Below are 15787 nucleotides of genomic sequence, written 5' to 3'. Positions count from 1 at the left end.
GACGATGGTGCTGAATGAGCTCAGTCGGTGGGTCGATCGGTTTGGGAAAGAAAACGAGTCGCACTACGGCACTACCAGCAAGCTTACGTTTAGATGCATGATTGCAGATTACTTAATTTATTATCGTCTTTTGACCACTTTGCTGTGCTGGAGACGGGAGGAGGGTCAAGGTTTTAGGCGGCAGTCGCCCCGATGAGACGAGACGAGACGAGACGCCCAAAAACAAAACAGTGGAATATATGTTGTCGGTGCAGGCCGTTACGAGGGGTGGTGATTTTGTATCGTGGGCTTTGGCCTGCTGTAAGCGCGCTGCCGGCTTCAACTACGTGGGACTGGGCTGCCCCATGCCCCCGCCACCCCTTGGCGCGTTGCAGCAGACTACTGGAGATGGAGTAGTACAATGCCGCACGACTTGGCACCTGGGTACACCTCGCACTCGCACTCGCACTCGCACGCACGCACCGTCACACAGACTCTCTCTCATCTCATCACATGCATGGAGCCTGCGTATAGATTCATCATCCCCACTTCCTTCCTCCAAGCCTAACAGAGAAAGGAAGAAGAGAGCATTGCCATTGCGTGTCGGCTGGAGCTCCATGATTGGCTAGCGACCTAGCTCTCCTGCCCCGCCTGTGTGTGGGCCCAAACCAACAGTGAGAAAGAGTGTGTGTGTGTGTGTGTGTGTGTGTGTGTGTGTGTGTGTGTGTGAAGCATCAACATTCAACAATTGTATGCGACAGGGAGGGAGGGAGGGAGGCGAGGTTAAATTTTCAACGCATCATTGACCAATGCTGCTGCTGTATTTGGGGGAATGGACGGGCCAACCAACCAAGCGGACCGTGCGGCATTGACAAAAATGGCCCATCCAGCACCAAGAAACAAGCTACTATAGTCAGTCGCACGATGGCCTCTCCTCCCTCCGGCCTCGTGTCGGCCGGGGCAACCCAAAAGCACGCAAAAAGCCGCTCCTCACTCGCCAAAACACTATTTATTTATTTATTATCTACCTATACAGTCGGCCGATTGCGTCGGCCGCCTAGCTCAACACGCAATTAACTCGCCGATTACCGATTACGACGACGTGACGTATCATTATCGTCATGATCGATTCATGACACTTTCTTTCTTCTTGAGGCAGTCAGCATATACTCGGATAGGAGTTTGTTCCTTTTCAAACATGGCCCTTCGCCAACACATTTCACAAGTGATCATCATGATTCCTTCCATTCTTTCTAGCACTGCTTTCGTTTACCATTATTTATATCCAACCAACCTGATGAGCACCATCAATGTGTGCACAACATATATACCGAGGTGTGCACCACCATTTGCCACTTAGTTACCGTCCTTGTTTAGTGACGTACTACTACTCGTCATTGTTTACATACATATAAACATTAGGCGAGGCATTCCCTAACCATAAAAAAAAGGAAAACCAGAGCTGATATTTTTTTAGAAAAAGAGGATGACCCCAGGCCTCTGCATCTGGAAGATGCATGCGGCCATTTTATTGATTATTCTCGAGGACCTTACAAAGTAGTACAACAATATGCCTGAATCCGTCATCTTGACAACACATGCCGTTACTCCTAACCATATGATGAAGAGGTGCAAGCTGGGCCAACTACCCAGTCCTCTCACCTAAGCCTAACATCTAAAACCGGAGGCCCCGACCGAGCCACATACCGGGTCCGAGGTACAATCCGGTCCGACACACTCACATGTGTCGTCACCGCCATCTCCCACTGGTCCATCTTCAGAGCATATTGAGGTGCCAACCTTCGCAGGTTCCTCCGACATCAATGTCACCATGACGCCAAACGACGACCACCATCTACGCTAGTCCATCTCCAAGCAAAAGGAGCGCTACCATAGGACGAAGACCGGCGGAGAATAGGTGAAACGCCGCACACATTGCCGCCGCCAAACACCTCACACGCACCGCAAAGTGCCCACCATGCTTCCGGGAACCCCAGGCGACGCCTTCAAGAAGGAGCGCGACGAGGGTACGACGCCGTCGCCCGCAAGGGGAACTAGAGCTTTCGCCCAAAGAAAGATCACAGTGAAAGACAGGAGAGGACCTCGACAAGGCCTCCAAGAAGGGGACCGACGCCCAGAAAGGCGCCGCCATTGTCGTGGCCTCCGCCGACGGCCAAGGGTTTTCCCCGGTCCCGTCCCCATCCCATCCACCCGGCCAAAGACCTGGCCAGGGAAGCGCACGCACCCGAAGAAGGCGTTGGACTTCATCGAAGTAGGCGCGCCAGGTGACAGGGCACCCTGACCCACTGTAGTAGACGTCCACCGAGACCTCGCCGCCCGCACGGCCAAAGTCGCGGACCACCAACACCCACGGCCGTCGCCCGTCGAAGAGGCAACGCCGTCCACACCGCCCGAGGCCGCCGCCACGGCATCCACCCACCGCACACATCCCGTCAAAACATGGAGAACGACCCACACCGCCGCCACCAGGGAGCACCACACCGTGAACACCCAAGCCGGGCAACGAGGCAAGGCCACGCCGGCCAGATACGGCGAATCCGGTGAACCCCGGCCCACCAGCCGCCGGATCGGAGATGGCCCCGATCCCAGGGCCAAGGCGGCCGGATCTGACTGGCGGAGCGACAACGCCGGCGAAGCGGGCGGCGGCGCCCGATGCGGGGTGGAGGGCTCTCCAAAGGTCGAGGCAGGTGCGGGGAAGCCCCCGCCGCTGCCTAACGCCGCGCAGGCAAACCCGACGACGGCTGCCGGCGGCGACGGGGGAGGAGGAGAAGGGAGGCGGGGGACCGGCGGCGCCTAGGGTTTGGCCCCGAGTCGCCCGAGAGCGGACGACGCGGGGGACGGGCACCATTAATTCTATCAAACCAGAGATGAGATGAGACATCACATTCACATTCTGTACAACATAGCTTGCTCACACTAAATAATTAGCTAGGAGTACATCAAACGGTTACACTCGCCACTGTCTTCCTCTTGTAATTGCTCTATTGTTTGTATCTGCATCTGCATCTCTTCTCCATCAGAGGCAGTTTCCCTCTGACACAAAGCTCCCCATGCATCCTGATGGTGACGGGGTCATTGTAAATAAAATACCCAGAGCTAGCTCCACTCTACATTACACCATTCCATAATTGGCCTTGCTACTAATCATTACACTCACGGCACAAAAACATTCCAAAGCTCAGCTCAATCATGCGCTTCTTCGTATAATTCTACATGCTCCAATACTTAATCGGCAAAAGGAACAAGAGATAGAATAAATTAGGTTAAATCCTGTACGGGCGGCATCTAGCGTCGTCGGTGAGCGTATGCCAGGAGTTCTCTCAGGATTCGCCCCGTGTTTGTCTTCGGTGGATCTATTTGAATCTGTCTTCGTCCGTCTGCGTTTCTGTGTCTATATACGTTGAATACTTTTGATCTATGCTTCTTTTCATCGGTGGTTGTTGTTGTGATGTGCTGGTCCTGTTGGTCCTTAGCACAACAACGTCCCGACTATCTACACAACAAGATTTGCTCAGCTCCAATAAGGGAGGGATGATGACGGAGGCGCCCATTTGGCTCGCTTCAGTGATTGTGGTTGCCTCTAGATGGTCTATAGATCTGGATGTAATTTTTCTTATTTCTGATGTTCTTTGTACTGTCATGACTATTGATGAATAGATAAAAAGATCCGCAAATAAAATAAAAACCATACTAGTAACGAGTTATACTGATGCAACATGCCCCCTGCTGCATGTTCATATCTATCCACGTGGGCCCCACAGGTGTAAGGGGACTCCCCAGCTACCCACCCCACCACCACCACTGCACACCCAATGCGCAAATTCAGTGAACCACAGATTTGGCCATAATAATGCAGCTGAGAAAATAAAGCAAAGCATATGCCTTCAAATAAACAAAGCATCCCCACAACAAAATCATGCAAAATTCATGTGCTGCAAGCAAGCAGAGCCAGGCCCAGACGAACGGGAACCCTAACCTGATTTTATTCATGATGATATAGCAGAAAAAAATGCACCTTGATTCTCCTCCCGTTTTTAATTAAAGATAATTTTATTCATGATGATATAGCAGGAAAAAATTCACCCTGATTCTCCTCCCGTTGATAATTTGGAACATGGATTAAACAAACAGCAAATCACGTGATTAGTTTAGTTTAATGCGATCGATGATTAAATAGACGCACCAACCAACCAAAGCAGGCCGCGCAACAGAACAAGATCTGCCAGCCAGGTCGCAAGAATAGACAACAACAGAATCAATCAACTTATATTAATATTTGTGGCCCACGCATGTGTTTGTGGAGCCGAACGCAGACCCTCCCTCCTCTGGCGCTCCCACGGGCGGCAGGGGAGGAAACCCTAGCCGCCGCCGAACCGCGACCCTCTCCCCATCCCTCCCCTCGCCGCCGCCAGGGCGTATCGGCGGGCGAAGCCCGCCCGGCATGGGCGGCGGCGGGGCTTTCTCTCCTTCTCGCGAGGCGGGATCGCCGTGGGGCGATTTACCCTGGCCGGAACGCGGCGTTGTGCGGGACGCTGCGACGCTGGGCTGCCACGGTGGCTGGCGTGGAGGGCTGCACGAGGCGGGCTGCGTGATGGCGGCGCCCGTCGGCGGGATCTGGCGCTCGTCGTCGGCGTTCGTCGTCGGCGGCGGCGGGACTGGCGCTCGCGCTGGTCGGGCTCGCCCCTCGTGGGGAGCCTCGGATCCATGGCGGCGGCCCTGGCTGGTGGTACGCGGCGTAGCTTTCAGCGGGCGGCGCCGGCGTGGGCAGGTGGGCCACTTCCCTGGCCATGTGGATGGCGGGGCGGTGGTGGGCTTCGGCTGCGGCGACGGTTCTTCGCTGGATGTTGGTGGCCATGGTGATGTTCGTCCTCGACCCCGATCTACTCCGATCTGTATCGGATCCGGCCCTTGGTGGCTTCGGCCACCGTTCATGGGTGCTGGCCTTGCAGACCCGGTGGCTGGAAGGGTTCCGGGGGAATCTCTTGGCCGGCGTGGCGGCCACTCCGATGGCAGTGCCTTTGGGTGTTGCTTTCCTCGTTGGAGGCTTCGGAGAGGAACTCCTTTCTTCTACCCCTCCCAGGAGCTCAGGTGAAAATCTCAGACCCCCCTGTTCCAAGCAACGACGACACCAAGGTGGCGTGCTCCTTCCTGAAGGCGTTGCTCGGGGGCTGCTCAAGCGGCGGTGGAAGTGGTGGCGGTTCGGCGTCGACACATGCATTCTGGTCAGCTTCATCCTGGAGGTTGCGGCGACGTAGGCGACGCTCGTCTGGTGGAGCTACTGCCGATGGTCGAGGCATCGTCGGCAGTCTGCGCCATCAGGCTCGGGGTGCTCAGGGGGAAACCTCAGATCTGGGTCTTCCGGATCGGATGATGATGGCGTTTTATCGCTTTCCCTGCTGGGGGCATCGTTTTGGAGCAAGTGCTGGCTGGAGGGATGGTGGAGCGGTGCTTCATCGCACACATTGATGGCGGCGGAGATCGATGGCATGGCGCTGTGGAGACTCGACGTCCGATGCGCGGAGATGGGCTCGCGCAGGAGGAGGTTGCTATCTGGCGTCATGGTGACGTCGATGGCAGAGTGGCCAGACAGTGTAGAAGCCTCAATATGATCTGAAGACCTGTGGAAGATGGCGGCGACGACACACGAGTGCGTCTGACCAGATTGTCCTGGTAGGTGGCTCGGCTGGGGAGTCCGAATGAGTTTCGGCTTCCGGCTTTTGATGTTAGGCTTAGGTGAGTGGTCTGGGTAGTGGCCCAGCTAGCACCCCTTCATCATATTGAATAGGAGTAGCGGCATATGTTGCCAAGATGGTGGATTCAGACACATTGTTGTAATACTTTGTACGGTCCTCGTGAATAATCAATAAAGTGGCCGTATGCATCTCCCAGATGCAGAGGCCGGGGGTCATCCTCCTTTTCTAAAAAAAATAAATTAATATTGTATACATACACCCATGATGACCTAGAAAAACCACACAGTAAAATCGTAATTTGAAGGGCTGGAGAAGCAAAACGGAGCATGCAAACAAGCTAGGGCTTCCATCATCTGGCCCCCACACGTCACACTGGCTGCCGTGCATGGACCAGTGTACTGAGACACTTGAGCTACTGCTAAGAATACTACTGGTACAGCACTAGTAATAGTACAGCGTACTGTAGCTGATATACAGATGAAGAGTGAGTGAGGAGTGAGCATCCATGGCACAATTGTAACTGCCAATCAGTCCAATCCTGTCTTAGTCTCGCCAGGATCTTGGTGCATCGTCATGTTCTGCCATTACGCTAGCCACATACCAGGACCGACTAAAGAATGTGTAGCGCATATAATTAGGTTGGGTTAGTGCCTAGTGGAACCTTGGATGGAATGGAAGGAAAACTAGAGTATACTATATGATTAGGTTGGGTAGATTCTTATGGTGAAAGGTACAGGACAATAGTCCTTGAAGCTGACGCCAATGCATGCCCAGCTCACCACTGGCTGGTGCTAGTGTACCATGCATAAATACGTACAAATATCAACACTAGAAGCCTACGACAATGCCATGTCATATGTGTGTAGTTGCTCACCATTTGTGTACCACCTACGTCTACGTACGTAACCTTGGATGCTCATCTCGTCCCAATTTGAAACAGTGATTGCTCATCGACCGCGATTCTAAACAGTGCACTCTTTTTATGTGGAACAAGCACAAGAGGACTTGGATGAGCAGTGATTCTTGCATTCGATAGGACCGCAGCTCTTGTGCTGCAATCATCATTGCCTTGCCGTGTTGCTTGATCCTGTGTTGTTGGTTCAGTCACGCAGTCTCACATGCCTTGGTTGTAAGGAAGAGGTTGGTTGGTTATTCAGCAGTTGGGTTCGGCACGCATAAGCCCAGTTTCTGAATCTGCACGCATCAATGAGGGGTGCATCATTTCTTTCTTCCATTCATTCATTCAGAGTCGGCCTGCGTGTGGTCCTCCTGGACTGGACTGGACTGGAGTACTGCTACTGCTACTGCTGCACCTTCTGATAATATGTCAGTGCATATATGTTGCCACGGTTTAACCTCGAAATCTTTGTCTTGTCCAAGACACTTTGCCTTAACCTGTCTCGACGACGACCATCTGTCCTGTTCCTGATCCGGGCCTAGATAATGAGACCAGCAGCTGCATTCTGTTACCTGTTCAACAGTCCAGTTCAGGTGTGGCTGGCTACGAACCAGATCCAAACTCAGAGATGTCATGGGTTCATGGACGGGAAACATACCACAAGAGCTGAAATATGGCCAAATCAATCCACAGCATCACGACTGTTCTAAGCTCGACAGCCAACAGCTTATGCCATCATTACACAAACCGGTCGAGCAACTACATGGGAGAATGGGGGACACATGTTTTTCCAACTGACAAATCTACGTTTAGTCCTAGTGGTAGAGCATTCAGAGGGTTAGAAGATATCTCCCGGACCGTTCCTTTTCCTATACAAGCACACGCACACGCACACGCGCATGCACATAGAGATCGGCGTTATCGGCCACAGCAGCAGCACTTGAAGCAGCTGCAGCAGGCTGGGCACTTGAATGCACCAAATGTGAAGCATTTCCTCAGGGCGTGGCAGCAGCTGCAGCTGAGATTGCAGCTCGGTTTGCGAACTCGAATACGGCAGCAACAGTTGGCGGTGAAGGTGGTGGTCGTTGCTGTGTTCACTCGATATGCTGTCTTTGTCGGCTCAAGGGACTGCCGAATCTTCTTCAGCCTCGTTTTCGTTGTCACACTCTCCATTTCACGGATGAACTTGGAGAGGTGGCGGATGAAGTCAGGGTACAGCTCCAGGTTGCAATGACCGCCTCCTTTGATCCATAGTGGATCATACGGCTCCCTTGCCAGTTTCCACAGCTCATTACCATGTGACCAATTCACAACATCGTCATCGGTCCCCTGCAAACGTCAATACGTGCATAATTAACAACAACACTTCTACACACCATCAAGTTGGTGCATACGAAAAACTTAGAGAAAGAAAGTGCACACATAATGGATCAATTCATTACATAAATGGTTAGTCAAAAACAGAAAATCACTTCAGAGAACTATGGGAGCCATTCATGTTTTCCTCATCGGCCTTGACTAAGGAAATGTAGTATTGGCATGTGGGCTGTGGCCCATTAAAATGCTGCCCACCTTGACCACATCAAGCAACACGTGGTACACTCTGATTACGAAGCGGTTTATCCATATACATTTCAAACAAATAGAACTACAAAAGGAAAGTTTTCAAGAATATGACGTTTCAGTTTGAGATGTTCTAACTTTTTTCTGAATCCGATGTATATAGACACGTTTGTTTCAGCTTTGATTGGATTCGAATCACCTATGTGGACTTGCTTTACTAGCAAAGCTGATTCTGCGGCCCTGTTTGTTTGACTTTGATTGGATTCGAATCACATGTGGATTTGCTTCACTGGCAAAAAGCTGATTCACAGAATCAGCTTCGCCGCTTTAGTATACTTCAGGCAATTGCACTGAAAATGGCCTGAATCCAGATTTAGCTTCACTAGCAAAGCTGATTCAAAATAGCTATTTGTTTCAGCTTCTAGATTCAGCTTTGCCAGATTGCCCCTGAATCTCAAACGAAAGAGTTGTTTGTTTCAGATTCTAGACTCAGTTTCACTGGCAAAGCTGAACATGATCCCTGAAGATCAAACAAACAGGGCTTAGCACTCATGGTCCATACTGAAATATCCAAAACATCCTATATTTGTCAACGGATGGAGTATTATTTATACACAAGGGAAAAGTTTGAAAGTAGCAGCTAATTTATCCTCACTGATCTCTCAATTAAGAGTCTTCAGGCACAGCTAAAGATACTACAGCCGCAAGGTTCAAAATATTTTGTAATAACAAGCAGTCCCAGCTAGGAACAGGAATATAGGATGTGAAACCATCTCAGTAAGAGCTATGGACAACACATGCTGATACCACCGATATTGTAGGAGCAATGAAATTAGTCGACTTATAGAGTTGTAGTGATCAAATTATGACTGACAGGCTAAGTGATAGTAAAAGAGCGGAAACTGGGCAGTTACCAATAAAGTGGTGTTGTTCCAGAACCATGGCATTTCTAGTCTTTATTTCTCGAACATGCATTTGATCCGGAACTATGGTATTTCTAAAAAAAAAATCCTGAACACGCATAGTTGTGTATTAGAAGAAAACAACCAAAGAAGGTGCAGCAGTACATGCTCCCTCCATCCCATAACATAAGATGTTATTACAACCAATATGTGTATATCGGTTGTAATAACATCTTGTATTATGGGGAGGGAGTACCACCAAAGGTGGCCTCCGACCAAAACCAAAACCAAAACAGGCAAAAGAAAAAGAAACCTGTAGGAGATAAGTGTAGGAAACAGAAATGACGATACTAGATTGTAGATTTAGTTAGACTTGTACAAAAAGCCTGATTATGTGGCTACACTACACATTTTATTGGGCTCGGCCAAAGAGCAGAATAATGGAAGTCAAGCCATTCAAGGCCTACCAGTGCCTATTATAATTTTACAGCAGACTGAATCAAACCAAATCAGCTCGTAATGTTTATAGAGTGAGTCAGAAGTTAGAACTGCTAACAGCACATCCCGTATCACTAGAGGTGCTGGTGTTCAATGGCCTTTGTGTTTGGATCAGTGTATCAGGTGTCCAATGGCACATCTTAGATCAAACATTCTCTTCTAAAGAACAAGTGTGGGATGTTGGATGGTTACACATTAACCCAAGGCTGTAAGAAGTGTGGGAGTAGTAAACTTTCCTATAAAATTATTGAAGCATGAAGGATGATTCATTTCTCTACATTCCCGCATTCCTTACCTCAATACTTCTGCATGAACATTTATGCAACAGCAACACCCTTTCGATGGGTTATTACATGAATACATGGTCCACATATCACTCAGAGAAGTAGTTGCACTATTTATCAGACTCTGCAACAAGGAGCAGCAATGACAATGCCTAAGCAGAGTGTTCCAAAGTACTAAATGTAGCTTCTCAGAAGATGCTGGAATCTGCAATAAACTGTGCGAGTACACAGCAAGTATTGATATCTATATCTCTACTCCTATAAAAAACTAAATTGGTGATGATGGTTTGTCAGCCGTTTGATCTAACACGCACGGCTGGGATGAAGACAAGCACAATTGGTCCGACCTAGAGCCAGGTGCGTGCATAGGGACATGTCCATGCCACCGTATGTAGCAGATATTTACCCACCTCTGCCACTGCTTAAAATACGGAGGTCCTCGTCCAGATCCCACTGCCACACCATCCCGCAGTTGCCGGATTTGCGCGCGCCCTCGCTGCCATCTGCTCTCCACCATGCCATGTCCTAAATCACCCTAGCTCTCCCTCACAGCATTGCAATCACATGTCTGCTGCCGTGGAAGGCGACCCGCTCCCAATCGCAGCGGCACAACGACCTGGAACCCACTCCTACAACCGCTTCTGCTTCTTTAGCATGCTCTAATGCGGGCCTCTGTTCCTCCCCAAACAGCCATTAAGACACGTTCAATGTCACAATATGAGTCACTAATTTGGTTGGTTTGTGCGGGTGAAATCGGTGATTAGGTGTCGAGCTGCACCGAAATGGATGCTGGTGTAGTATAATGTGGTTGCACCACGAGAGCCTCTCGGTCAAGAGGTGGTATGTAGCCTAGCGTGGGCGAGATAGCTGTAGGGCTGAGCGCACCAGATCACGCAATCTCCTGAATGTAACTACGGCTGCAGTTTGGCTTGATTCGATGTGTTTGATTTCAGTAAGCCTCCTATGGAAATATTTTTTGTTCCTTCTTGGAAAGCATCATTTTCCCTTTATGTAGCAAAAGGCTGAAACAAATCGGTTCATTAAGCTCTGGAAAAACAAAGAGAAATGTTTGCACACCTCAAATCTGTACATTATGGATGTTCATATTCTTCAATTTCAATTTAGCTAAAACTCATACTCTGGTTATCAATGCTCGGTTGATATACACGTGTTGTCAAATCGTCCAAGTTTCTGTACAAGTTTCAGTTGATTAAATGTATTGATATATATTCTGACATGTTTAACATAGAGCTGCTGGATTTTATACCAACAGAATTGCAAGATAAATTTAATGGAAAATGGCTCACTTGTCTTAATGCATAATAAACACATTACCAAGCTTATGAAGAATTCATTTTAATCACATCTGACTGAAACTTGGAGAGCATCTAGTGCCCTCATGTTCCCTTCTCTGTTCTTTTATATCGACTGGTTTCTTCATAATTCAGTTCCAATTGCTAAAGGTGGCTGCGGTGGCTGCAAGTTGCACTTGCTGTTTCCACATTTTCTGACCTTTAGGTCCACTGACCTGAGAGTAAATCAGGTGTTATTAAATGAAATAATCGGTGTGATACCCCAACGAAATAGTCTGCTTCTTGTGAATTGACTCTGCGCAGGCATTTGAAGTTGAACCAGATGGGTCGTGGTGTACTCTAGATGACTATGTTACTGAGATCAGGGTACTAAACAGCATGGCCAAATGCTGGTGACAATATATAGTTCCTCACCACTTGTATACTAGCAGAAGATTAAGATGAGCTAAGAAAACAACACTGATAGGCAAAGACAAGAATGGGTCTGACTTGATGTCGCCATAGGAGAGGCATGTGTGTACTTTCCAGTAGATGTGTCTATATGATAGGTATACTTTTTAGTGCTGTTTGGCTACTTGCAAAACTGTTTTAGCCTGTGGCTACAACATGTAAAGGTCCTTATTTGGGTCTCATCCTAAAAATGGGAGCTGGGAATTTCCTTGTGACTTGTGAGCCTAATTTTTAACATGATTTAGAATAATTATTTATTTAGCAAATTTTAACATGAAATAATTTTGTTATAAACACATTTAATTTATACATGATATACATGATATTTGGTTCTTCTGGACAACCCAGATGCAGACAAAGGAGATTCGAAAGTAAGCGTTCAATTTTTTTCTTTCCTGATTGGATTAGTTTTATACTGCTCTCTTTTGAGAGGATTATTAATGTGTAGCGGAACAAGGGAAATAAATCTGAAGTGAGACAAAACATATCTTAAATGAAAAAAAAAGTGTAACATACTCCCTCCGTCCGGTGAAAAGTGTACATCTAGAAATTTTAGGACAAATTATGGAATGGAGTAAAAAATGCATTGGGAAGATGCAAGCCACCATCTCTCTCCTCTTTAATTACCCAACCCCCAATGAGCTAAGTGCATGTAGAAATTAAGAAGACTATGTATAGAATGCTATTGGTCTTGATTACCGTGTGATGAAAGAAAATACTTTAAAGTGCATTGGGAAGATAGAAGTACACTCTTTTGTGGACAAATTTTAAACCCAAACGTACACTCTTCACCCGACGGAGGGAGTAGGATGTTAGAAAGAAAAAACTACATTATAATGTTTTCCTGTGGGCACAAGTTGATTCTATTCTAGATCCGTTAAAATGCAGGGGCACTTTGCTAGTTTTTTTAGTAAAGAGACTTACATGAATAACAAGCACTGGGCATTTCACCTTCTTTATTTTTTTGACATTCTGCAAGAATAAGTTAGCTGGACGTTAGTAAAAGCTACTCTAAAGGAACAAAAGGTACAGACCGAAATGGAATAATCAATTAGAGATGCTTACTTTGTAAATGTCGAAGCAAAAAGTAAAGTTCACATGGCAAACAACACGGAGGCCTGACAGTATAGCACTGTGAAGAACCACACCACGCAATCTTGGTAAACGAGATGCTAAATGCAATGTGGGCCCACTCCCAACAGATTGTCCATACAGGATAAGCTCTTCCTGGCTGATTCCATACTCGGTTTCTAAGCACTGGTAAACTGCTTCAATATCTGCATATGTATTCTCTTCACTTGGCTGCACTTGAAAAGACAAGCATAAAAATCCTTCCACAAAAACGCATTCCTTGAGGGAGAAGAGAAATATGGACATGCGCATGCTCAGTGGAAATGCCAATTAGGTAACAGTAATTCAAAGTGAAAGTGCCATATGATTTAGCTCAAATAAGGAAATACAGGATTCAGAGACATTAATATCTAGTAACTCCCAGTAGGGCAATTTTTTTTTTCAAATACCACCACCTGTAGCATTTTGTTTGTTCCTTTATCTTGATGATAGTGGAACCTGGTCCATGTTGGATAGTATGGAACAAAAAAAAGGAAAATTCTCACTTCATTTGAATGCAGGGCCCCCAAAATAGACAGCAGAAACAATCAACATAAGGCTAGTCATAGTGGGAGTAACTTAGCTAGTAACATAACACATCCCAAACAAGTTTGCTTATGTGGCACCTAGTTAATGAGGAGAGAGGTGTTTGGAGTAACATATTATGTTACCATCACATAGCGCTTCCCAAGAAATGTTGAGTCTATAAGCTAATAAATGCAACCATATATGATACTACTTCTATGACACTTTGCACTATGAAGGTAGTAACATAGACTAGTGTCATATGTATGACACTAGTCTAAGTTACTCCCACTATGACCAGCCTAACATGTTCTCCGTTTCAATGGATAAAGCCGCAATAAATGAACTTGAGTAAATGCATAGATAGTTGATACAGACATTTCTATATGTCCTTTAGGATAAATGTATAAAAGGCATGCTCAAATTACTGTTTAGCCTGAAGTTTACAATGGCATGCGTGGCTGAGGACAAAAGTTGCAGACATATAAAAGGTTTATAATGGCCATGATATGACTGGAAGGCACCAGTCGGGGGCATGGGCCAAACCTTCTTCAGTTGAGTTGTAGAAATGCAGCCTGTTCTTGGAAACTGAAACTGAACCACATTTCTCGAGGTATCTTAATTAATTCAGGTTGTTGGTAGTAGTACTATCATCCATGCCTACATTAGTCAAGTAAGGAAACTAAAATTTACCCCATGGCATCTAAGCAACCTTATATGCAGTAAGTATTCACCAAACAATGAACCCGCAGTAGAGTCGACGGTAAAATTGAGATTAAACGTTACTGTAAATGAGTAACTAGTTATTACCTTGCCAGTAGATGCTCCGTACCCCGAGTAGTCATATCTGCAGTTATAAAATTAAAAAGTAAATCACGTCAGGCTTTTCTGCACAGCAAATCTTGTGTACCTCCAGACCACGTTGAAATTGCAACAGAAGAAGAAAAAAAACTGGCGAAAAAAAAACTGGCATGGTTGTAACTGAGGAGGATTCAAGATCAGCTAATCGGACTGATTATTATATACATGTAGTACTACTATTTAGAGAATCGTCAGGCACTGCTTTCCTCCCACTTAATAATAAATAGTATATACTGTACTAGTTTGGTTGCAGATATCCCGTCCCGTGTTCCCGCAAAACATCTGCCCCAATAACCAAATCTACTTGATGTCGTACGTACCAGCATTTGTGATAGGAAATGCAGGACTGAAAAAACATGTCAAATAATAATTCCTACTCCCTCCGTGTAGAAGAGAAGCAGAAAAAAGTAGGATCCTCCTAGAGAAGAGAAGAGAAGAGAAGCGAAATCACAGCACAATGCACCACTAACCCCATCAGATTGACCTTGAGATTGACCTTGAGCTGCACAAAGAGATCGTAGAGCTGTCCGAGGTCGGCGGCGTTGCCGTGGGAGTAGAGCAGGGTGAGGCGCGCGCAGGGGTTCCTGAGGTAGAAGGCGACGACCTTGGTCCCCCTGGTGGTGTCGAGGAGCAGCACATCCAAGGCGTTGTCCCGCGGGACGCCCGAGGCGACGAGGCGGCCCGTGGCCTCGTCCTTGCGGAGGGCGTAGGTGGGCGGGTCCGGCGGGAAGAAGGCGAACCTCGCCGCGAGACTGGACACCGAGCACCCCGAAAGCATCGGTGGCAGCGCTCAGTCATCGACAGGCGGCGGCGGTGCTGCTGCTCATCAGAGGGAACCTCTCCCCTCCCCTCCCCTCCTCCTGTTTCACTTCAAACGATCAAATGGATCGAAAAATTTCCCCAACTTGGGGGCGAACGGAAAGGATCAAAGAAATAATCCCCAACTGGGGGATTTATAGGTGGTGGAAAAACTAAGAGGAACCAGGGGTGGGTGTGGATCTTCTTCCCCAAGGGACTTGTTCAGCGACAGTAGAAGCCAAATCGACAGAAGATCAAGAAGAAATTGGCTCGCCGCCCCCCAGGGGTATCCCCCGAAGCCCGTTGTTTGGTGGGATGGGGTGGGAGGTTTTACGAGGGTTTAGTGCATTGTGGGCGGCTGGGAAATGGCGAATGCGAGCAGCAAAGAGGGAGGAAGGGGAGAACGAGGAGGAAGAAGAAGAAGAAGAAGAAGAGCAAGGGGCGGGGCGGGGCGGGTGTGGACCAGTAGGAGGGAAGAGCTCCGCCTCAGGCCTCAGCCACGCTGCCACTGCCATTTATTACTCATGCTGCACAGAGACAGAGGGAGGGTGGTGGGCTGGTGTGCGGTGTGTGCGTGCGTGCGTGCGTGCGTGCGTGAGAAAGAGGGCTAGAGCCAGAGGGTGAGGACCAGGCAGGGCAGGCGAGGTGATGAAATGAAACTGGAACAGGGCAGCGGAAAGCGTAGGCGATCCCCACACCTTTGCAAAACATGTTCTTCCTTTCTTCACATGTTCTCGCAGCGGGGATGCGATTTTGTCACGCCGCACGCACGCACGCACGCACGGATGGACGCAAGCAAATAAACGGCGTCTTCTTCTTCTTTTACATCACAGTACTTTCTTTTTTCTCAGAATAATACATCATACTTTCTTTCCTTTCAGGTGATGAAAAT

General features: G+C 47.9%; 1 protein-coding gene across 4 annotated transcripts; it reads right to left on the bottom strand.

Annotated features, from left to right (window-relative positions):
• Positions 1 to 7235: 7235 nt before the first annotated feature.
• LOC123147218 (alpha/beta hydrolase domain-containing protein 17B) lies at positions 7236 to 15536 on the bottom strand. Of its 4 annotated transcripts, XR_006473133.1 has the most exons (6): positions 14568 to 15536; positions 14047 to 14083; positions 12667 to 12903; positions 12526 to 12573; positions 11174 to 11366; positions 7695 to 7920 (listed from the first exon to the last, which is right to left on the bottom strand). XR_006473133.1 is itself a non-coding variant. In XM_044566463.1 (5 exons), the coding sequence occupies exons 1-5, from the start codon at positions 14873 to 14875 to the stop codon at positions 7510 to 7512; spliced, it is 1041 nt and encodes a 346-aa protein (XP_044422398.1). In that variant the 5' UTR covers positions 14876 to 15523; the 3' UTR covers positions 7236 to 7509. The 4 variants fall into 4 exon arrangements, 3 of the variants coding, with proteins under 3 accessions (XP_044422398.1, XP_044422399.1, XP_044422400.1); XM_044566463.1 differs by lacking the exon at positions 11174 to 11366 and having other exon boundaries at positions 7236 to 7920; positions 14568 to 15523; XM_044566464.1 differs by lacking the exon at positions 11174 to 11366 and having other exon boundaries at positions 7236 to 7920; positions 14582 to 14828.
• Positions 15537 to 15787: the final 251 nt, after the last annotated feature.

Source organism: Triticum aestivum, chromosome 7A (genome assembly GCF_018294505.1).
Source record: "Triticum aestivum cultivar Chinese Spring chromosome 7A, IWGSC CS RefSeq v2.1, whole genome shotgun sequence".
NCBI classification, from domain to species: domain Eukaryota; kingdom Viridiplantae; phylum Streptophyta; class Magnoliopsida; order Poales; family Poaceae; genus Triticum; species Triticum aestivum.
The sequence above is the reverse complement of the archived record's forward strand: the minus strand, read 5'-3'. Positions and strand labels throughout refer to the sequence as shown.

Excerpts from the sequence above, each read along its gene's own strand:
- LOC123147218 (XM_044566463.1), bottom strand. The coding sequence starts at position 14,875 with ATGCTTTCGGGGTGCTCGGTGTCCAGTCTCGCGGCGAGGTTCGCCTTC. Across the intron at positions 14,084-14,567 it reads CTCAAGGTCAATCTGATGGG|ATATGACTACTCGGGGTACG; the intron begins GTTAGTGGTGCA and ends TTATAACTGCAG. Across the intron at positions 12,904-14,046 it reads ACGGAGCATCTACTGGCAAG|CCAAGTGAAGAGAATACATA; the intron begins GTAATAACTAGT and ends TTTCAAGTGCAG.